Here is a 23,444-nt window from a genome sequence, read left to right on the forward strand (position 1 = left end):
TCAGCTCTGCGTGGGGAACCCCAAGACACGGCCCCGGGCCTGGGCCTTTTCCTTGCTCACTTCCTCCTCCAGCCACCCCGACTGCAGCTGCTACTCCCTCGGGGAGGCACCAGCGCCGTTCCCCTCTCATGGTCAAGGACACTGAGGCTGAGAGGGAAAGTGACTGGCCCGCGGTCACCCAGGCAGAGCTGGGAAGCAGACAGACTCTGGCCCAAGCTCGAGTCTATGCCACAGAGGGAGGTGCGGGAGCAAGAGTGAGCAGACAGGGACTCACGGAGGCAAGGAAACGGACCATGGGCTCTTGCTTGGTGTCCCGAGGCTGGCCCTGGCGGAGAGCCCTGGGGAAGGAGGGCAGGAGCAGTGGGGAAACCTAAGAGCCAAATAGAAACTGCAGATGACAGCTGTGAGCTGGCGATGAGCGCGCAGCACCAGTGACTGCAAGACATGGGCTACCCAAAGGATCTGGGATTCTGGTTTTGATCATCGTGTTAGCAAACCTGAGCATGGCGGCTTTATATATATAAATAAAGATTTTTATTCTATTTATGTGAAAGGCAGAGTGATGGAGAGGGAAGGAGAGAGGAAGAGCTCTTCCATCGCTGGTTCACTCCCCAAACAGCTGCCACGGCCAGGGCTGGGTCAGACCAAAGCCAGGAGCAGGAGCTCCACCCAGATCTCCCAGGTAGACGGCAGGGGCCATGCCCTCGGGCCTCTTCTGCTACCTTCCCAGTTGCACCAGCAGGGAGCTGGATTGGAAGCAGAACTGTTAGGATGCGAACTGGTGCTCGGATGTGGGATGCTGGCAACACAGGCAGTGGGTTAACCTGCTGTGCTACCACGCCGGCCCTGAGAGCTGAGATTTTAAAGGTGTCAAAGTGGAAAATGAGATTTGTCCACAGGGGCCTGGGAGGAAGACAGGAACCCAGAGAGGCAAGCAGCTTCCTTCCCCGAACGCCCCGTTGTCTCTGGGGCTTGACAAACCTCTGCTTGACGGAAGGTTAGGGAGGCTCCGGACCCTTCTCCCAGGCCCACCCGTGCACTTCCGTGTGCAATCCAGCTTCAGCAGGAAGCTTGCAACTTTGGCTGAGCAAGGACCCCCAGCCTTGATATCTGATCCCCAGGATATGTGACCAGGTCCGTCGCCCCACACGCCCCGGTGACGGCTGACGGTCCTGGACTGCCTGCAGCAGGAATCCCGTGGCCTTGGTGCAGCCGCATCCCTCCCGCCCACCGAGATGCCCCTCTGTCTTCTTCCTCCACCCACCCCCGCCTGCTCCTCGGCTGTCGGTTCCCAGTAGCCCATGCTGGATCCAGGACGGAGCCAGATTCCACACTGAGGTCTCGCTCCCCCTACTGCAGCAGCTCCTGGACGAAGCCTGCTTTAACGACTCTTGGGCTCTGATCCAAAATGAGACGTGAAGGTGGATCTGACATCCTGATTCCCAGGGGAGGTGACAGGGCTGGAGAGACCCAGAAGTGATGACCCTGGAGGTGGCAAAGGAGCCCGGGCCAAGGGGGAAGGCAGAGCTTCCAGATCCCCTGTGATCTCTTCCAGGAAGCCTTCCTGACTGCCCTGCCCTTCAACGACCCCCCAGGCTCCGGGCCCAGGCTGTCGGGTGACACTCACACATCATCCTGTGCCACTTCCAGCAGCTTCCCCAGCGCTGGGGTTGGAATTCAGCAGCATAGCGGCCTCGAGGTCTCTAACGGACCGCAGGGAAGCCGCGTTCCTCTCTCCGGAAGGGGTGGGACTCACGTGCTGGCCCCACAGTGGGTCAACGGCGGGGGGAGCATCATCTCTCAGGAGGCCATCAGCTGTGCGGCCCCCGCAAAGGACGCCTTCCCCTGGCTGGGTAAGAATGGAGCCAGGCTCTTATAGAGCAGCAGAGGCCCCAGCAGCCCGACCCCCTCCACCATCACCAGATTGCACCACATACTTTGTCCAAGAAAACTGGAACTCACTCCCTTCCTTCTTAGAGAACCCCATACTTTCTTCCCCACTGGGCTCCACCGGGCACAGGGGTCATTTAAAGACCCACCTTCACCTTGGCTGCACACTTCCCAGTGAGCACACTCCCGGCAGTCCACCCAAACACTCAGCTTCCTCCTGGGCACTCAGTTTAACTACATTTCCCAGGCTCCCCCGCAGGTGGGTCTAGTCACATGACTAGTTCTAGCCAATGGGATGGGAGCCCAGGTAACACACCCGCCCAGAAGCCCCTGGTTCCCCTTCCAGAGCCTGTGCTTGGTCAACTGTAGGGGACGGGACGCCTCCGTCAGTCGGGGTCTTTGATCAGGAATCCTGCAGTGAGTAGCAAGGTTTAAACAGCTTAAACTGCTCCCAGGTTTAAGCTGTTACACCTTCTGTTGTTACTGCGGCAGCCGCTGTTCCTCCGTGCTCCCGTGTGCTCCTCCACCAGACTCCCCATCCGACAGGGAGCCTGACACCCTACGCGGTGATGTGCTGTCTCCTCTCCACCCACGTGGAAACTCCAAGAGGCAGGGGCTGTGTCGTTCCTCCTGTGTGCCCAACAGCAGAGCAGGTGTCCCGGGCATACAGCGGGTGTCCCGGGGCCAGCAGCGTGGCACAGCAGGTTAAGTCGCCACGCGTGATGCTGGCATCCCGTATGGCAGTGGTGGCTCGAGTCCTTGCTGCTCTGCTTATGACCCGGCTCCCTGCTATTCTGCCCCCAGAGAGCAGCAGTGGATGGCTCAAGTGCTTGAGTTCGTGCCACCCACCTGGGAGGAGTGGATGGGGTCCAGGCACCTGCCTTTGGCCTTGCCAGGCTGTGGCCACTTGGGAAGCGACCCAGTGGATGGAGATCTCTTGTTGTTTCTCTGTTGCTCGCTCTCATGCTCTATCTCTCTCACCCTGACTTTCAGATAAATGAATAAACTTTAAAAAATAAGAGTGGGGGCTGGCACTGTGGCACAGAGGGTTAATGCTCTGGCCTGAAGCACCAGCATCCCATATGGGCGCCGGTTCAAGTCCTGGCTGCTCCACTTCCCATCCAGCTCTCTGCTGTGGCCTGGGAAAGCAGTAGAAGATGGCCCAAGTCCTTGAGCCCTGCACTCATGTGGGAAACCCGGAAGAAGCTCCTGGCTCCTGGCTTTGGATCGGCGCAGCTCTGGCCATTGCAGCCAACTGGGGAGTGAACTATTGGATGGAGGACCCCCCACCCCGCCTCTCCTCTCTGTGTAACTCTGACTTTCAAATAAGTACATAAATCTTAAAAAAAATAAGAAGAGTGGACATCCCACACAAAGGCGTGAGTGGCACCTTACCCACTCTGTGTGGGCTGGGTGACCCTCTGCATAGCAGGACTTCCTCATCCAAGCCTGGGGCTGAAAATAAACCTTGAATTAAACAAATGTCCCTCCTTTGGGACACAGCTTGGATGTCCCCTCCTCTCTGCTCCTCTCCCCCCAAGACCTGCATCCCCCGTGGCCCTCAGCCATAGCTCCCTCCGCAGGGACACCGGTCACTATGCACAAGAAGGGCCAGCGCCTGTCCCAGCTCAGACTGGAGACCCTGGAGGCGGGGGCCTCTGCTCTGGCCATCTTCACATCTCGCCGGTGTCCAGCACAAGTGCCTCCTGAGAAACCACCCCGAGGGTGTCCAGTGGAGCCTCTTTCGCAGTGGCCACTCAGCTGCCAACCAAGGGGCAAAGCTTCCCGCCCAGCCTGGGTCCTCTGGAGGTGGGTGTGAGCCGGCGCTTGGGACACTCCTGGGTTCTGCCTATGTTCACAGGTGCAGGTGTACCCACGGCCCCCGAGGAGGGGGAGCCGGTACAGATGGCCGAGCCTCGCAGCGCGAAGGGGCCCAACCTGACGGCACTGCAGAGCAGGGTACATCCGCCCTGGCCCCGGGGCCCCACACAGATCCCTGCAGCCCCGCGCACACACAGTGCTCTGTCTGGCAGAGTGCTCACCTGGCAAACAGCCCAGGAGCCATTACATCCTTTTCACAGGTGAGAAAACCAAGGCTCAGAGGTTGACTCATCCTGGATCATGGTTTGCATATATGCTGAGCTGGCCCTGAGCTGCATATACGTATATGCTGAGCAAAATATATGTGTATATGCTGGGCTGTACATGTGTATATGCTGGGTCGTATGTGTATATGCTGGGCTGTGTGTATGCTGAGCTGTATATATGTATATGCTGGGCTGTATGTGTATATGCTGAGCTGTACATGCATATATGCTGAGCTGTATATGCTGAGTGGTATATGTGTATATGCTGGGCTGTACATGTGTATATGCTGGGCTGTATGTGTATATGCTGAGCCATATATTTGTATATGCTGGGCTGTATATGCATATACGCTGAGTTGTATGAGTATGTGCTGAGCTGTATGTGTTTATGCTGGGCTGTAAATATGTATATGCTGAGCTGTATATGTGTATATGCTGAGTGGTGTATGTGTATATGCTGAGCTGTATGTATGTATGCTGAGCTGTATATGTGTTTATGTTGGGCTGTAAATATGTATATGCTGAGCTGTATATGTGTATATGCTGAGTGGTGTATGTGTATATGCTGAGCTGTATGTATGTATGCTGAGCTGTATATGTGTATATGCTGGGCTGTACATGTGTATATGCTGAGCTGTACATGTGTATATGCTGGGCTGTATGTGTATATGCTGAGCCATATATTTGTATATGCTGGGCTGTATGCCTATATGCTGAGTTGTATGTGTATGTGCTGAGCTGTATGTGTTTATGCTGGGCTGTAAATATGTATATGCTGAGCTGTATGTATGTATGCTGAGCTGTACATGTGTATATGCTGGGCTGTATGTGTATATGCTGGGCTGTATATGTGTATATGCTGAGTGGTGTATGTGTATATGCTGAGCTGTATGTATGTATGCTGAGCTGTACATGTGTATATGCTGGGCTGTATGTGTATATGCTGGGCTGTATATGTGTATATGCTGAGTGGTGTATGTGTATATGCTGAGCTGTATGTATGTATGCTGAGCTGTATATGTGTATATGCTGGGCTGTATGTGTATATGCTGAGCTGTATGTATGTATGCTGAGCTGTATATGTGTATATGCTGGGCTGTATGTGTATATGCTGAGCCGTATGTGTGTATATGCTCAGTTGCACATGTGTATATGCTGAGCTGTATATGAGTTTCTGCTGAGCTGTATTTGCTGAGCCATATCTGCATATACGCTGAGCTGGCCCTGGGGCTTGGACATCTCTCCTCTTTTTTGACTTTCTCCTGCGTCCTCGCACAGCTAATGGGCACGACAGTGCTTAAGTGGACATGAACACAGAGTTCTAGCGATGAGCAGAGTTCAAAACAAGCCACTTCAGGGGCCTGAAAGCTTTCCCCCTCCTCCCCCTCAGCACCTCCGGCAGCAGGAGAGGCTGTGGCTGGCAGGTGCAGCCTCTGTCCCGGCCGTGTGGTGGCAGTGAGAACCAGGAGGAGGGCACTTACTGGATTTCTCTTCTTTGATGGTGTATTCCAGCACCTCGGACGCGCTCTCGTGCAGCGAAGGGAAGTGGACACACAGCACCAGGTGCTTCAGGCTGCAGTCCCGGCGCACCAGGAACATCTGGAAGCAAGACAGGGAAGGGGCTGTGACCGAAAGGTCTGAGGAGCTGGTGCTGTGGGGTAGCCTCCCCCTGCAACACCAACATCCTGCCTGGGCCCCTGCTACACCACTTCCAATCCAGCTCCCTGCTAATGTGCCTGGGAAAGCAGTGGAAGATGGCCCAAGGGCTTGGGCCCCTGCACCCACATGGGAGACCCGGATGGAGTTCCAGGCTCTTACATTTGATCTGGTCCAGCCCTGGCTGTTGCGGCCATTTGAGGAATGAACCAGTGGATGGCAGATCTTTCTCTCTCTCTTTCTCTGTCTTTTCCTCTAACTCTGACTTTCAAATAAATAAATACATCATTTTTAAAAAGGTCTGGGAAGAGGATAGAGGAGAGCAAAGGGTTGGCTGCCTTCTGGAAGGCTCCCAAGACAAGGTGGTGGCTGGGGCAGTCACACGTCGCTCAGGAGAACTGGTTCCTCCCCAGGAGCCTGCAGTCCATGCCCTACCGGAAACTCCTTGAGCCTCAGGGACTCATTTGCCCACTGAGAGCTTCAGGCAAGTCAGAGCTTCTCAAAGGGAGTTGTGGACAGAGTCCATGGGGCGGGAGATGCGTACAATTCCTGGGCCCCATCCCAAGATGCTGATGCCAAGGTGGGTAGACGGGAGTCAGGCTGCATGGTGCGCACTGGGAAGGCGGTTTGGGACAGTCACAGATATTGGCAAATCTCACTCTCCCCTCCCCCACAAAAATGAAAATCGCTAAAATAGTTAACATAGTGCCCTGGTGTGACAGGCCCTGTCTGTCCCGCCCATGTGTCAGCCTCATTCATCCACACTCCCTCCCCAGGTGGCCTCCAGAACTCCCCCCGTGGCCACAATAAGGCTGTCAAAGTCTGCACCTGCCAAAAACACCCATCATGGTTGCTGACTGAGTCCCAGCCACACCCCCAGGCCTGTTGTCATTACAGTAAAATTCCCAGAGCTGACACTCCCGTTCCCATCATGCACCTGACACCATGACTTCTGAGAATTCCTCAAGAGTCACCAAATCCCTGGAAATCCCAGCTCTTCCCTGGACAACCCCACCCGAAGCTGCACCTGTGTGTCTCCAGATCACATAAGGGCCCCGAACCTGCGGCTGCAGCTCACGCCGGCTCAGGCCCACACTCCCTCGTGAGTGCACACTTCTGTTTTGCTGCTAAGTTTTATTCTCCTGCTGTAACGTCCTGTCTCCATCCTTGAATTCTTTCTGCCTCAAGAGAAGAGCCTTGGCCGGCGCCGTGGCTCAACAGGCTAATCCTCCGCCTTGCGGCGCCGGCACACCGGGTTCTAGTCCCGGTCGGGGCACCGATCCTGTCCCGGTTGCCCCTCTTCCAGGCCAGCCCTCTGCTGTGGCCAGGGAGTGCAGTGGAGGATGGCCCAAGTCCTTGGGTCCTGCACCCCATGGGAGACCAGGAGAAGCACCTGGCTCCTGCCATCGGAACAGCGCGGTGCGCCGGCCGCAGCGCGCTACCGCGGCGGCCATTGGAGGGTGAACCAACGGCAAAAGGAAGACCTTTCTCTCTGTCTCTCTCTCACTGTCCTCTCTCTCTGTCCACTCTGCCTGTCAAAAAAAAAAAAAAAAAAAAAAAAAAAAAAGAGAAGAGCCTTGGACCCTTGGGCCCCTTGGCGACCCTCATTTCATGGGTGAACAGACAGGCACTCTCCCATCTGAACAGGACCACGTCCCCAGGCTGCTGTGACGACTGACCAAGGGACAGCCTTTGAGGACTTGGCCGCAGGACCCACTCCAGGAGGTCAGCCTGGACAAGGTCTCACGGCTCTTGGGTGCAGCCCCCAAAATGGGTGCTAGGAGCCCCCACATAAGAGACCTCTCCTTACAGGCCCAGCCCCGTCTGGCAGGGGTGCCTCTCGTCTCCTGTGGATTGACTTTACTCTGGTAACACAATGGCCCTGGGCCCCGAGAGTACGCCAGTGCACCCACCACCAATGTTAGCTGAGGTCTCAACCCCAGCCGGCATCCTGCTCTGCATCTACTGCCCAGGGCCCGTGCCCAGCCAGGGCCACTGCTCTCCCAGGGCCATTGCAGAGAGGGCACTCAGCTGCCTTTCACAAAACCCCCTGTTCAGAGCCAGCATCGGGGGGCAGTGGGTCAAGCTGCAGTGTGTGATATGCCAGATCCCTTATCAGAGCGCCAGTTCAAGTCCTGGCTGCTCTGCTTCCAATGCAGCTCCCTGCTCATGTGCCTGGGACAGCAGCAGAGGATGGCCCAAGGACCCAGACCCCTGCGCCCACGTGGGAGACACAGATGGAGTTCCTGGACCCTGGCTGTAGCCTGGCCCAGCCCTGACTGTTGGGGCCATTTGGGGAGTGAGCCAGCGAATGGAAGATCTCTGTCTCTGCCTCTTTCTAACTGTGCCTTCCAAATAAATAAAATCAACGTTTAACAAATAAACAAACAAGCCATCCTTTTCAGAGGTGGCCAGCCCCGCCCAAGGGCACCCTTCCTTGGCAGGTGACATGTTCTGGAATCTCCCTTGCCCTCTGGGGGCAGCTGTCCCAGGGAAGGGGAGGGCCTGCGTCACAATGCTCCCCTCCCCTCCACCCCTACCCAGACCCCTTGGTCTGGGGCTATAGGCTGGGGAACCAGGAATCTGGCCCACAGCCGAGGGGGGCTGGGGCATCCTGAGGGTGAGGATGTGGCCACCCCCAGCGGGGAGCACTCCTGGTCCCCCACAGCTCCCTCTGGCCTCCGCCCCTCTGCTCCACGTTCTGCTGCCTTCGTACTGCTGAACCATTACGATGGGTCACAAAACACCAACATGGCCACTGACCGTGTCCCAGCCGCGACCTCAGGCCCATTACCAAGTCATTATGGTAAAATGTCCATGGCTGACACTACCATTGGTGGCACTGCGGCTGGCACACCATGCCTCCCTGGTCTGTCCCAAGCCCGCACACCACTGCCTTAGCTCCCACGATTCCACTTTTCTCACTCAATCTGAGGGAAACTGAGGCAGAGAGCAGCAAGGAATGCTCTGGCTCAGGGGGCTCAGGGGGCTTGGAGCCCACATTCTGGGCCCTCAACTTCTCGTCTGCCTGAGTGACGGGGTGGGGCGCTGGCTTTGAGGTCAGGCCAGGGGAGACAACATGAGACCCGTGAAGGGTGCGTCTGGGGTGGAAATGCAGGCAGGCGGGGGTGGCACCAGGCTGGAGCGGGCTCTGCTCGGGAGCCCAGGGGAGGCACCTGCAGCCCTTGCTCTCTGCTCAGAGGAGACACTCGGCTCTTGCTCTGCTCTGAGCTGTAGCACCGCTGGACGGACACCAGGCCTGTCGCCTTTCAGAGAAAAGGGGTCACTTTGCCCCTTCTGCAGAGTGCCCGACTGAGCTGCCCCCTTGCCCACCCGGACCCTGGGAATCAGCAGGTGTGAGGCACTCAGAGTGTGCCCATGCGTGCACACGAGGGTATGGGTGAGTGTGGCAGAACAGTAATAAAAATACAGAGCTGGCCTTTGTGTAGGATTCCTGGCATGGAGCTCCAAACCCTGGGGATTTCCTGATGTTGCTCACAACAAGCCATTCCCAACCACACCACACCTGGCTGATGCTCACAGGTGACCCCTGGGGACCCTCGGCTCTGGGGAGGGGCTGGCCGAGTACCTGACTAGAGGGTGCACCTGTCTGGCCTGCCTGGGTGTGATGTGGTGGGGAGAAGGATTGGAGACTGGGCTCCAATCGCTCCATGAAGACTTCTTAAGCTGGGGGCACTGAGCCACTTCCTGGCTGCCGGATACATTCTCACACCTGAGACACGCTTCCCCTGTGACCCCGATGACAGCACACTCTGGGGGTCCTATGGGACTGTCTACTGAACTAACCTGGGCAGGGGTCCTGGGAACCCCCACATTTGTAGCCGGTTTCAGGGGAAGTGCTAACAGTCTGGGGAGCCCAGGTGTGGCTGGCACGCGAAGGAAGAGGGTCCTGCAGGGGCCCCTGGCCTGAACTTGCGGGGTCGGCACTGAGTCCCAGGGGGCAGGGTCCAAACTGAATTGTTGGACACCAACTTGGTGTTGCAGAACTGATGTTAGTGGTGAATGTGTGCACTTGAGTGAAGGTGGGAGTGTATGTGTGCACACGTGAGTGAGGGTGTAACTGTGAACATGTGCACATGTGAGTGGGGGTGTGACTGTGTGTGCATACATGAGTGAGGGTAGGAGTGTGTGTGCGCACATGTGAGTGAGGGTGGGAGTGTAAGTGTGTGCGCATGTAAGGGTCTGAGTGTGACTATGTGTGCACCTGTGAGCCAGGGTGTGACTGTGCACACATATGAAGGTAGGAGTGGGAGTGTGTGCACACGTGAGGGTGTGTGGGAGTGTGTGTACACACATGAAGGTGGGAGTGTTGCACATGTGAGGGGGTGAGTATGTGCACATGTGAGTGGGCGTGGAGGTGTGTGTGTGCACATGTAAGGGTGGGGGTATGAGTGTGTGCACATGTGAGTGGGGGTGGAGGTGTGTATGTGCACATGGGAGTGAAGGGAGTGTGTTTGCACATGTGATCACGTGTGCACATGTGAGCAAGGGTGTGACTGCACACATGTGAGGGTGGCAGTGGGAGTGTGTGCACACATGAGGGTTTGTGGCGTGTAAGTGTGTACACACATGAGGGTAGGAGTATTGCACATGTGAGGGTGTGTGTGCACATATGAGTGGGGGTGGAGGTGTGTATGCACATGTGAGTGAAGGTGGGAGTGTGAGTACACATGTGATCGAGTGCACACGTGAGCGAGGGTGTGACTGCATAAACATGTGAGGGTGGGAGTGTTGCACGTGAGGGTGTGTGTACATGTGAGTGTGTGTGCACATGTAAGGGTGGGGGTGAGTGTGTGCACATGTGAGTGTGTGCACATGTGAATAGGGGTGGAGGTGTATATTGCACATGTGAGTGAGGGTGGGATGTGTGCACACGTGAGTGTGTGTGCACATGTGAATAGGAGTGGAGGTGTATATGTGCACATGTGAGTGAGGGTGGTGTGTGAGTGTGTGCACATGTGTGTACATGTGAGGGTGGTGTGAGTGTGTGCACATGTGTGTATGTACCTGTGAGGGTGGGGTGTGTGCACATGTGTGTGTACACGTGAGGGTGGAGTGTGTGTGCACATGTGTGTGTACATGTGAGGGTGGTGTGAGTGTGTGCACACGTGTGTATGTACATGTGAGGGTGGGGTGTGCACATGTGTGTGTACATGTGAGGGTGGTGTGAGTGTGTGCACATGTGTGTATGTACCTGTGAGGGTGGGGTGTGTGCACATGTGTGTGTACACGTGAGGGTGGAGTGTGTGTGCACATGTGTGTGTACATGTGAGGGTGGTGTGAGTGTGTGCACATGGGAGTGTGTGCACATGTGAGTAGGGTGGGAGTGTGTCCATGTTTGTGTGTGTGATGAGTGAACTCTGGGGTGTCCCCCGGGCCACTCCCCTAAGTAGGAAACAGCAGAGAGATGAGCAGGAGCCAGGGGTGCCTCCAGGAAGGTCGACCAGGCACAATTGGCCCCAGTGCTGAGCCAGGGCCACAGCTGAGGCTGGCGCCATCCTGACCTGACCTCAGCCCGGGGGCCCATCTTCTCGGGGCGCGCTCCCCGGCACTGCAGGCGCAGGTGCAGGCTGAGCTCCCTGCCCACCCGAGGCATCGGCCCAGGCACAGGAAGGAAGCGCAGTGTTTCTCAAACTGTGGGTCACAGCCTGCTAGTGTGACTGTCACGTGCAAGCTTCTAAAAATAAAACAGAAAGGGGCCATGTGTCAGGCTGCGGCCTGCGCTGCCCACATCCCATATGGGCGCCGGTTCGAGTCCCGGCTGCTCCACTTCCGATCCAGCCCTCTGCTATGGCCTGAGAAAGCAACAGGAGATGGCCCAGGTCCTTGGGCCCCTGCACCTGTGTGGGAGACTCGGAAGAAACTCCTGGCTCCTGGCTTCTGCCTGGCACAGCCGGGGCACAGCCATTTGGGGAGTGAACCAGTGGATGGAAGATCACTCTCTGTTTCTCCCTCTCTCTGTAACTCTACCTTTCAAATAAATAAAAAGTAAGTAAATAAAAACAAAACAGAAAGGAATGAAACAGAAGACGCTGGCCCGGAGTAAGAGTAATCGTGTACCAGAGAGAGAAAGGGGAGGAGTCACGGGGCCATTTACTCCCAACAACTGGCTCCCTTCTCCCCTCAGGACCCCGCACCCCACTCTCCCCGGGGACCACAGTGCCGCCGGCCTCCACCGGAGCAGCCTGCGCTGCCCTGCGGCCTAACCAGCCCTTCACAGCCACACGGGGCCACCTCCAGGCTCTGTCACTCTGCTCAGTCGCAGCCCCCCTCCTCTGCCCTCCCAGTCAGAAGCAAGGAAAGAAGACGGGCAGGAGCCCACAGGCCCTGAGCAGCCAGCTTCCAGCTCTGTGACCCCTGGGCCTCAGGGCTGCGATCTGAAAATGCGGGTACCACGCCTTCCGCCACGTAGCAGGTGCACAGAGAGCAGAGCCCCGCCTCCCACGGCTGCCCGGGGCGAGCCGGGCTCCACTTGCTCCTGGTTTCCCTGTCTCAGGCTCTGTCTGGAGCTGGGCTCCCTTTGCCGTGTGTGTGTGTGTGTGTGTGTTGAAAAAGACTGCAAAGGCGTTTCCTCGTGGTCGGGACATGAGGTTTCCAGATGCACACAGTGGGGATGGGTGGGTCGGTGGCGGGCGAGGGGCTCGGCGTTAAGGCAATGGCTGGGCTGCCGTTCCCGCTCCGGGCCCGGCACCTGATATCCGCCAGCACTGTGTTCTCTCGCCCTGGAAAGGCCACAGACTCAAGGCCACACGGGGGCACGTGCAGACCAGAGTGGGTGCTGTAGCACCTTGCTTGTCTCTGGCCAGCTCCCGGGTTATCTACTGGGTACCTGCAGCGCCGGCATCCCATAGGGTGCTGGATCACGTCCCAGCTGCTCCACTTCTGATCCAGCTCCCTGCTAAGGCCTGGGAAAAGCAGTAGAAGATGGCCCAAGTGCTTGGGCTCCTGCTACCCACGTGGGAGACCCAAAAGAAGTTCCTGGCTCCTGGCTTCAGCCTGGCCCAGTCCTGGAGTGAACCAGAGGATGGAAGATCTCTCTCCCACTGTAACTCTGACTTCTAAATAAAAGCAAATAAATAATTAGCAATCATTAGTATTATTATGGACTGCCACTATTAGCCGGGCACTTAACCACGTGCTAAGATTCCAAGTGCATCTCATTTGAGAAATACATTATAATTATTAACAAGATCACCACTGTGCTTAAAACAAGACTGAAAAACAGACTTAAAAAAGGACCCAAAGAGCATTGAACCCATGTGACAGATCAAAAATGGCCACAAGTCTTTGCTGCTCCTCCCATCAAGGGGTGCAGTCTATTTCCCCACCCTTAGGAGGGTGGCCTTGAAACTGTCATTGACCAAGAGAATGCAGCAGAAGGACAAGGTGGAGCTCTGGGCCCAGACCTCCTGAGACTTCCTGGCTCCCACACCCAGCTCTGTGGTCCATTGCTGCCATGTCCTGGAGCTGTGTGGCCCAACCAACAGCCGGCACCCCTGCTGGACACGGAAGTGAGCCCATCCTGGACCATCCAGCTCCAGACAATTAGTCTGACGGCTGACCCCAGGAGCACCCAGCAGAAGAACCTCTCAGCTGAGCCCAGTCTGGACTGCTGACTCAGAATGGCGGCTGTTTCGAGCTGTGTATGTCGGGGAGGTTTGTTTCGCGGGGGTAGGTCCTAGCCTTGGTGTACCCCCCTTCTCTTCCTTCTTGCTGCTGAGGGGTACAGAGCTTGGTGGGGAAGCTGGAAAGACAGTGATGTGGCCCAGCCCCTCACTACAGCCAGAGAAAGCGAGACCCCAGGTGGGTATAAAGACCTCCTGAGGCCAGGACAAGGACACAGGCCCAGGGACCCTCACATCAGGGCTGTGACCACTGCAATCCACAAGCCCCATCACCCCACCCCTCCAATGTTAGATGAGCAGGTACTCAATGCCAGGCAGCAGGCCAGGGGCGTTAGACATCGGGATGTTATGTCCACTGCACAGACGGATGGCTGGGATGCCTGGAGCTACAGCTGGCATCCTGCCGGCATAGGGGGACAAACCTGAGCACCAGAAGCCAACACCCGGAAGACAGGAAAACAGCGAATGTGAAAGAACCTGCAGAGCTGGGTGCGGACACGTCACTAAGCTGCTTGAGCCGCACTGGTCCCGACCCCAGATTGCTCATCAGGTCAGCCAAGGGCCCTTATGGAAGAAGCTACCACCCACTGGGTTTGTGGCTGTTTGAAGCTAAAAGCATTAACTGCTAATCCTGTGCCTCAGAGGATGGCTGAAAAGGCCACACTGCTGCCTTTGATATGTTATAACACCAACAGGTGGCACTTCCTTCCCAGCCCTCCCACTGGCACCCCCGAGGACAGTGGCACTGAGCCCCCTGCGTGCCTGTCCTCAGCCATTCAGGGATCACTCCACGAATCACAAGGGCAGTGGGCGGGACACGAGGCACCGGACCCAGCAGCTCTGGACCTCAAGCCCCAGCCCTGCGTGGGGGCATGAGCCAGGGTGAGCCAGGAGGGACACAGATGACAGGTGCAGGCACGGGCCCTTCTCTGTTCATCTCAGGACCCTGGCATTACTACAAACGGAGCAGTTCACGTTCAAGTCCACGGTCAACTCCACTGGCCGAGAGCGTTCCCTGATGAACACACGTGGCGGGGCCCCAGCGTACCCCCTCTGGGCTGAGTCAGCTGTGTCCTCTGCTCCCCCCACCCCCGTCTCTTCTCTCCTTTCGTCAGCTTCCCCAAAGCCCTGGGCTAGGCCCCCTGGAAAGCAGAATTCTCTGCCCTAATTGTGCAAGCCGCTGGGTCTGATTTCTCTGAAGAGCTGGGATCCCACCTCCCCAAACCACAGGGTGGGCAGAGTTAAGAGCACGGGGCCACGAGTGGGGACACTTCCTAGTTCTGACGCCAGAGGGCTCTGTGTTCTCTGGCAGGTCAGTTGCCCTCTCTGGGCTGGCTTTTCCCAGCCTATAATGAGTAGGGAAGCCTACCTTCTAGAAGACGCTTGTTCAGCATCAGTGCTCCGGGGTCTTTCCTGTTGTGAGGCTTGCACGAGGGTAAATGGATGCAAGCAGGAGGCTGTGCGGCCAGCGACGGGATCCCCTCCCTGGCGACCACAGTGGGCGTGGGCTTTGGAAGGACCCACTGATTTCAGGGCGGCTGGGACAGCTCAGGGGCAGAATGAAGCGGCCACTGCAGGCCCCTCCTCTCCAACCGCGTAACAGCCCAAAGCGAAATGCACCGTGACTGTGTTTTCCCGTTTTGGCCTGGCCGCCCCAGGGCGGTCTGCTTTTCCACTGCTGCTTGGGGAGGCCTTCCAAGCACACTGATTAGGGCAGAACCCAGCGTGGTGAGCTCTCTGGGAGGCCACGTGGCAGGGGCTGCTGGCCTGAGGCCCAGCCTAGACACACGTGGCGTGCGTGTCAGCCTGCAGCAAAGGGCCTGAGTTCAGGAGTGAGTGTGTATGAATGCGTATATGTGAGTGTGTGTGGGTCTGTGTGTGTATATGTGACATGTGAGCATGTGTGTAGAGGCAGATGTGAGAGTACGGGTGTTCAGGTGTCTATGTGAGACTGTGTGAGCATGTGTGTGAATGTGTATATGTGACAGTTGTGTGTGGGTCTGTGAGTGTGTGTATATGTGACCACGTGTGAGCATGTGTGTAGAGGCAGATGTGAGAGTACGGGTGTTCAGGTGTATATGTGAGACTGTGTGTGAGCATGTGTGTGAATGTGTATATGTGACAGTGTGTGTGCCCACATGTGTGTGTGCAGGCATATATGTGTGAGTGCATATGAGTATGTATGGGACTTGTGTGAGCATGTGTGTGCGTGTGTGTGTGTGTTTATATGGAGTATGAGCATGTGTGACAATGAGTGTGTATGTGTGTATGTGAGAGTTTGTGAGCACTGAGCACGTGTGAACGTATGCATATGTGTGTGCATGTGTGTAAGTGTGTGAGCATGTGAGTGCCTGTGTGTGTGAGCATGTGCGTGTGTATAAGAGAGAGTATGTGAATGTACATGTGCATAAGTGTGAATGTGTATAATTGTGTATGTGTGTATGAGTGTGTGCCTGTGTATAAGTGTGAGTGCATGTGTGTGCACGTGTATAAGTGTGAACGTGTGTGATCATGTGTGTGAGCCTGTGTATAAGTGTGAGTGCATGTGTGTGCACGTGTATAAGTGTGAATGTGTGTGATCATGTGTGTGAGCCTGTGTATAAGTGTGAGTGCATGTGTGTGCACGTGTATAAGTGTGAATGTGTGTGAGTATGTGTGTATGAGTGTGTGCATGTGCATAAGTGTGAGTGTGTGAGTGTACATGTGCATGTGTGTGACCGTGTGAGTGTGTGAGCATGTGTGTATGAGTGTGTGCGTATGTATAAGTGCGAGTATGTGTGAGCGTGTGTATGTGTATAAGTGTGTGTGTGCATGTGTGTGCATGTAAGTGTGTAAAGGGCTGTACAAAATCCTTAGAACCACCAAAGGACTGCAGGTGGGAGAAACAGACACTGCCGAGTCCCACTTCACATGTGGGGAAACTGAGGCTGGCCCTCCCGATCCCCGCGTCGCCGACAGCGGTGCTCCGCCCTGGCTGCACAGGGAAGCCCCAAACGCGCTGGTGCAAGAAAGCAGCACCTCTGGGCGGAGACTGCGTCTGCATCTTCAAGCCCCCGGAGGCTGTCAGTTCAAGCTGTGACGTGAAGTCGGTCGCCCTCCACCTTCAGCAGCCCCCGTCCTCAGGGCGGGCTCCTGGGCACCTCGGAGTCGCCTGACTTCTGGCACAGAGCCCCTGTGGGTCTCAGGGTGGCTGGAAAGACGAGGGCCAGCGCTGGGCCCACCGCAGCCCTGCACAGACAGACGGCCCCGCCCCGGGAAGGGGCCCCAGAGCAGCTCACTGAAAGCGTTTGCCAAAGTGACAAAGTGACATGGACAAAGCTGGCATTCCCGGGCTCAGGCCTGTGAGGCGCCTCAACGGCGGCCAGGCCGGCCCACGTCACAGCTCCGGCCGCTTCGGCTCCTGCTATGTTTGAGACACACATTTTTGGGGCCGGCGCCGTGGCTCACTTGGTTAATTCTCTGCCTGTGGTGCCAGCATCCCATATGGGCACCGGGTTCTAGTCCCAGTTGCTCCTCTTCCAGTCCAGCTCTCTGCTGTGGCCCGGGAAGGCAGTGGGGGATGGTCCAAGTGCTTGGGCCCCTGCACCCACATGGGAGACCAGGAGAAGCACCTGGCTCCTGGCTTCGGATCAGCGCAGCACTGGCTGTAGCGGCCATTTGAGGGGTGAACCAACGGAAGGAAAACCTTTCTCTGTCTCTCTCTCTCTCTCACTGTCTAACTCTGCCTGTCAAATAAAAAAATTAAGATACATATTTTTAAAATTTGTGTTTATTTATTATTTGAAAAGCAGACAGAGAGAGAGAGAGAGAGAGAGAGAGAGAGGACTTCCATTCTCTGGGTCACCTCCCCAATGCCCACTACTGCCAGGGCTGCATCAGGAAGAGGCCAGCAGCTGGAACCCCACACATGTGGGCCTCCCACATGGATAGCAGGGCCATCCCCTGCTGCCCCCGGGGTGTGCATTAGCAGGGAGCTGGCCCTGCGAGTGGAGCCGACACTGGAACCCAGGCTTTCCAGCGAGGTGGCCGCACCAGACACCTGCCCCGACTACCACTCGAGCCAGCCCCTGCTGCCAACAGCAGTCTGACCAGACGGTTCTTTTACTGAAAGCCACTTTTTGGGGACTGGCATTGTGATGTTTATCAGGAAAGCAACTGCTTGTGACACTGGCTTCTTTGTGTCCCAGCGGCTCCACTTCCGACCCAGCTCCCTGCTAACGGCTGGGGAAAGCAGTGGAAGATGGCTCAAGTATTTGGACCCCTGCATCCGTGTGGGAGACCTGGATAAAGCTTCTGGCTTTGGCCTGGCCCAGCTCCAGCCGTTGTGGCCATCTGGGGAGTGGACCGGTGGACAGAAGATCTTACTCTACTTTGGTCTCTACCTCTCTCTCTCTATAACTCTGACTTTCAAATAAATAAATAAATCTTTTTAAAAAGTCACCTTTTGGTCTAGAAACCATGGCACCCCAGAGCGATGAGCACCCACAGCACCAGAGCTGGTGTCTAGCATCACCCTCCAATCACAGGAACCAGGCCTGCTGGGAGAAACGGCCAGTGCCGGGCTGGGGCGGGAAATACCCAAGAAGAGGCTGCAGCCTCCCGTGTCGCCAGGAAGTAACGCAGTCTCCAACAAGCAAACAAGGACACACGCACACAGTGTCGGGGACACAGGGCTCCCCGTGGCCAACCGGGGAACAACCTGAGCAACACAGTCGTAAAGTAGCACTGGTGTGCAACCCAGGAAAAAAGTGAGCATGCACGACTCCGTATGGAAGTGACTGAGTAAATAAATGGGCGGAGAAGGCCCAATAATTCCAGCAGATTCTTCTCTGAGCAGGTGCAGCACAACGGCCCGCCCCTAGGGGTGGCCGGGCCCTGTGACTCCTCCACTGCCCCGGGAAACAGAAGGGAAGGGGGAGGGAAGCAGTCACCGTAGACCCCACCACAGCCAGGAGACCAAGGTCAACCCCGCGGTTGTCACTCGGGCAGTACCCCACCTTCCCCTCCCCAGACCCACGAATGCCAGGGGAGCCATGAGACGAATCCCAGTTGAGGGATATAACTGCCAGGCGCATGACCGGTCCTCTGCGAAACGGTCAAGGTCACCAAGAAAGAAGTTGGAGAAACTATCAGAGCCGAGAGCAGCCCAAGGAGCCGTGCTGACTGCTGGGAGGTCCTGGGGCTCAGGGCAGGAGGGAAGAGCTAAGGAGATGTGAGAGTGCCCCGGCTCTGGCGGGCACCTGTGCCTTCGTCATGGCCAACGCACCGCACGGAGGCTGGAGGCCAACCCGGGGAGAAGCGGAGTGCGGCGCCCCGGGTCCCTCTCCACTAACTCGGCAACGATTCTGTAGCAGAATAAACAGAGGTGGCTTTTGATCGCCCTGTTTCTGAACACATGCAAATCAAAACAGAGGCCCCCATGTTCCCCACGTTCCAGAGAAGCGATGCCACCAGGGCAGGGGAGGGACGTGGTGGCCAGGGTCACAGGGACATTCCCACACAGAGGCCGGATCCTCAGCCTCCCAACCAGGGCCTCTCAGTGCTGGTGCTGGGAGGCTGGGCCCTGGAGCACCCGGACCACCTCTGAGCTCCCCCCGGGGGGAGAGGGGCACTCATGCCTTGAAAAACCATGGAGTCCTTGTGCTGGTGGCAGCCAGGGACCTGCGCCTCCTGTGCGGACTCGGCTCCCGCTGGCTGTGTTGGAGAAGATGGCAAGCACAGCGACTCAAGGCAGCCACCCTTGGCATCGGGGCATGAATTCAGGGCTTTGCTGTTGCGTGAAAACACAGAAGCTCATGGGGAGGAGCGGGCGGGGCGGGCAGAGCCAGCGGGGCGGGCAGAGCCAGCGGCGCTGCCTACACTGCTGTCCCTTGGGCCGGTCCAGCCCCCACGGCCTCAGAAGGCGGTGGTGAGTGGGTGGTGCTGACCTTGACTGTGGTCTCCAGGGACCTCAACTACTTCCTGTCCTCAGTGACTGGATTGTGGAAGAGGCCTGGGCTGCCTGGGCACATCCTCTGCCCGGGGTCCCGGGACCACCTGCAGCGGCTGAGGGCCCAGCCGGAACCTGAGCTGGAAACCGAGCGAAGCTTCGAGGCCTCTGCCTGTCTGAAGGCCATGGGCAACCCGGCCAAGCCTTGTTAGCGCCCAGCCCAGGCCCTGCCCACCCTGCAGCCTTCACCCCCTTGTTCCAGGGAACGGTGGAAGCCAGGCCCACTGGGGACTGGGCTGAGTCGGACAGCGGAGCCACAAGGGAGACAGAACAATACTGTCCAGCTCTCGAGGGGCTTGGGTTGGCACCAATCCCTCCCTTCCCACGGCCTTCTATCCCCGTGTGCCCAGCCAGGCTCACGTCCACCTCTGGGCCTTGCCTGTGCCATTCCCCCACTACCCACCCTCTAGCTGACTCTCTCAGCGCTCCCACTCCATGCTGCCCACGCAGCCTATGAGTCCCAGATCTGTGTTGGCCTCCTCCAGGAAGTCTGCCCAGATCACCTGATCTGGGTGAGCTCCCTCTCTCCTCCCTGCAGCCCACTGTCCGGTATTTCACATGGAACCTGGACACGCCCTCCCCACGCCTCTACTGTTCATGTTTGCGAGTGGAGCTCCCACAGGCCCCTCTGGAGGGCAGTGCTAAGATCCTGTCTTTCTCATCTTTATGAATGTGGCCCACGTCCAAATTCATCTAGCACTGGCTGACCTCGGAAAGTGATTTCCATTGCTCTCCGCTACTCACCTGTAGGAGGCGCTTTCACCCAGCTGGGACTGTAACTCACCAGCCGTGTGGCACTGGCCAGGTGACCGACCACACTCTCCGGGTAGAAGCAGCTGGAGCCCCCGATGGCCCGCAGGGGCCTCTGGCCCCACCTCGGCCGCTTGCTCGGCATCTCTCTGCCCATGAATTGGCTCTGGCAAAGAGTCAGGCCTCACTTCGGATGCACGTTTGCTGTTCCCACCTTTGGCACGGACTGCACACTTCTCTGTGTCCCAGGAGCAGGCCACGCTTAGAAATGCCTGGGGCTCAGTTCATCGGCAGACTCGGCTCACTCGGGCAGAGGGAAAGAGCTGGGGAGTGACACTTCATCCCCACAGTCTTTAATCTGTGACTGTCGGAGGCTGGGGACTCACGTGCTGTCCTCCCAGGAGGAGCTGTGTGGCAACACTGGCCCGCAGGGCTCCCACGTGGGCTGCAGGTCCAGCTGTCCCCAGGCTTAACTTGTGTGATGCTTCTCTTTGATTAGCCGCCCTCCCTGCCCTTGTCCTGCCACCCCTGCTGTCGCTTCCTGCAGCACCCCTTAAACCAACCACTTGTACTCAAACCCTTGACTCGGGGTGTGCTGCTGGGGAAATTCAATCTAAGGCAGTCCTCGACCTCAGCTCCACCGTCTGTAAAATGGGTACAAGAGCAGAGCCAACTTCACGGGATTTTTGCAAGATGGTAACCGTTAGGTCACCTGGCATAGCATTAGCAAGTTTTCTCTAAATAGAACTGTTTATTTTCAGTTACTCTTTAACTTTTTGAAGACAGGACTGAATCTTTTGGCAAAGAGGTTAAAATATACAGCTGGCCTGGTTTATCCTAGACAGCAACTTGGCTTCTCCTGGGACCGCCCCTCCCTGTGGGGTCTGCACACGTGCCCCGGGAAATCCAGACAAGAGCCTTTCCCTTGGGCTCCAGACACTTGCACCTTTCTTCTGGCCACAAGCGCAGGGTGGGGATGAGGCTGATCTCCTGGGTGTCTAACAGGGACGTGGGTGACCAGCCGGCTGCAGCTGGGGAGAGTCCCCTGGTGTGACTTCCTCCCCAGGGTCCTCAGCTGAAGCCAACAGTCATCGCACAAGTGGGAAGCTTGGGGGGAGAGAAAGAAAACCCTGGAACGGCTCTCCCCAGAGCTGCAGCGTCCCCCTGAGCTCCCCCGACCCGGTCCGCTCATCCCTCTGAGAAACGAGACATCTGGGGGCTGGGCTGGGACAGACGCCTCGCCAGGCCAGCCGCCTGCTCTGGGTCTTAACAGGCTGCTGTGTGGCCTTCGGGGTCCCTCGGTCCTCATCCCCGTGGCAGCTGTGGCAAGGGGAGGCTGGGACTTGGCCGGAGGTCCCATGTGCAGGCCCACAGGAAGTGATCTGTTCCCATTAAACCCCAGTGTCCTAAGCTGATGGTGCTAAAAGAGTGGAAATTTAATTTGGCTGTGCTGTCTACAGCCGGGGTCTTTGGGGTGATTAGATTAGATTAGATTAGATTAGATTAGAGCAAGGGCCCATGATTGGATCCTGGGGCTTTATGAGGAGGGGCAGACGGACCACCCTGACACGGACAGACACGCATGCTCCCCGTGGTGTGTGACCAAGGGCAGCTCCAGCCAGAGCCCGTGTCCTGCTGTGTGGACTTGGACTTCCAGACCCACCACTCAGAATCAACCTCTCTTCTTTATAACGTAGCCCCCTTGGGAATTTTGTCACAGTCAGGATACAAGGTGCAGCCGCCAGCCAGATGGATTTTCCCTGGTCTGGGGGAACCAGCCCACCAATGGGCTGAGCCCTGTGCCTTTGTAACCAAGGCCTGCTCCTCGGAGACAGTCGAGTGCCACGAGCTGTGCGACAGGAGAACAGTGAGCATGTGGCCCTGCTGGTGCCCACTCCCATCTCTCTCTCTCTCTCTCACCTACCTACCTACCTACCATCCACCCACTCAGCATCTACCATCTGTGTGTGTGTCCGTCTGTCCATCCATCCATCTTCCATGTCATACGCACAGCACTCCTGGGAGTGGGATTAAGGCCCCCATTTCAAAACGACGAAAATGAGGCTCAGAAACCAACGGTGCTGGTGGCAGAGCCGGACTCCGTCACCCAGCCCCCACCGTGGGGAAAGCCACCTTCCCTCGGTCCTGATGCGCTCAGGGGCCGGATGTCTGGCTGAGCTCTCCAGGTCGGAGCAGGCCAGTGTGGGGGTGCCCCTGACCACACCGGCACTGCCTCTCGGGCGCCCCCATGCCCAGACTGCCTGCTGGCCCCCCCACTCCCTGGCCTCCAAAGCAGAAACTGGCGGACCAGGCCTACTGCCGAGTCCTGGGAAGACACGGGTGGAAAAGCTGATCGGCGTGAGAACAGAAGGCCGATGGGTAGCTGTCTCGTGGCAGCTGCATCCACGTGGCGCCCCGGCACGCCTGGAGCACACACAGCTCCACACAGCTCTGCCTGCCCTTGACCCCAACTCACCCCAGCCGCCTCCCGGCGCAGGATCCTGGCAGCCTCTTCCCGGCCCAGCCCCAGCTGCAGCCACACAGGACACGTCTTGATGAGCTTCTCCAGGACGCTGAGGCCCCGGCAAGGACGGCAGTTCTTCAGGGTGGCCGGCAGAGACAGCCTCGAGCCCTCCTCCTCCTCTTCCTCCTCCTCCTCCTCGCCCTCTCCTTGGCCCACATCTGGAATAGGACTGAGACACAGAATGGAACCATCAGGCCCTGCGCCCCAGAGAGGGTGTACCACAGACGGGGATAAATCCAACCCACTCAGTTACTTGGCATCTGTGTAGCCAGGAGCCCTCTGGGGAAGTAAAAGTGAACGAACCATGGCCTTCAGCTTAAAGCGCTCAGAAGAAAGCAGGTGCAACACACAGAGAAGGAACCGGTACCGGCTGGATGGACAGAGTCGCAGCGGGCGCCAATGGGAGACACACCGGCACTGACGCAGAGCCCTGAAGACGGAGCCCGACTCCTAATTAAGGCGTAATTTACACACAGTGACATCTACAGATCTGGGCACCCAAGTGACTACCATGCAGAGCGACAGTTAGACCTTTGCTCTCCAATGCCACGGCCACTAGCCAGCCACCAGTGGTTCCTGACTTCTTAAATGTGTCTGGTCTGAGTCGGCGGCGTGTGGCACAGTGGTTAAGCTCCCCGCTGGGACAGCCATTGGCCTGCCTGGGTTTGAGTCCTGGCTCCACATCCGAGTCCAGCTCCTGACGATGTGCACCCTGGGAGACAGCAGCTGATGGCTCAAGGACCTGGCCCGTGCCACCCACGTGGGAGATCTGGACTGAGTTTCCGGCTCCCGGCTTTGGCCAGGCCCAGGCCTGGTTGCTGTGGGCGTTTGAGGAGTGAACCAGCACATGGAAGTTCTCTCTGTCTTATACATATATATTTTTTAAAGTGTCTTGTCCAAAT

At 57.2% G+C, this 23,444-nt stretch overlaps 1 protein-coding gene across 2 annotated transcripts in view; it reads right to left on the minus strand.

Moving 5' to 3' along the window:
• The window catches only part of RIN3 (Ras and Rab interactor 3), a 328,519-nt gene extending 305,817 nt beyond the window's left edge, over positions 1–22,702 (minus strand). Inside the window, exons 1-2 of one of the 2 annotated variants that reach the window (XM_062181250.1) lie at positions 22,495–22,574; positions 5,459–5,576 (exon numbers count right to left, since the gene is read on the minus strand). In XM_062181250.1, the coding sequence (XP_062037234.1) occupies positions 5,459–5,576 (118 nt within the window). In that variant the 5' untranslated portion in view covers positions 22,495–22,574. Of the gene's footprint in view, positions 1–5,458; positions 5,577–22,494 lie in introns of both variants that reach the window. The other variant, XM_062181251.1, reaches the window with a different exon arrangement.
• Positions 22,703–23,444: the final 742 nt, after the last annotated feature.

Source organism: Lepus europaeus, chromosome 22 (assembly GCF_033115175.1).
Source record: "Lepus europaeus isolate LE1 chromosome 22, mLepTim1.pri, whole genome shotgun sequence".
In the NCBI taxonomy this organism is placed as follows: domain Eukaryota; kingdom Metazoa; phylum Chordata; class Mammalia; order Lagomorpha; family Leporidae; genus Lepus; species Lepus europaeus.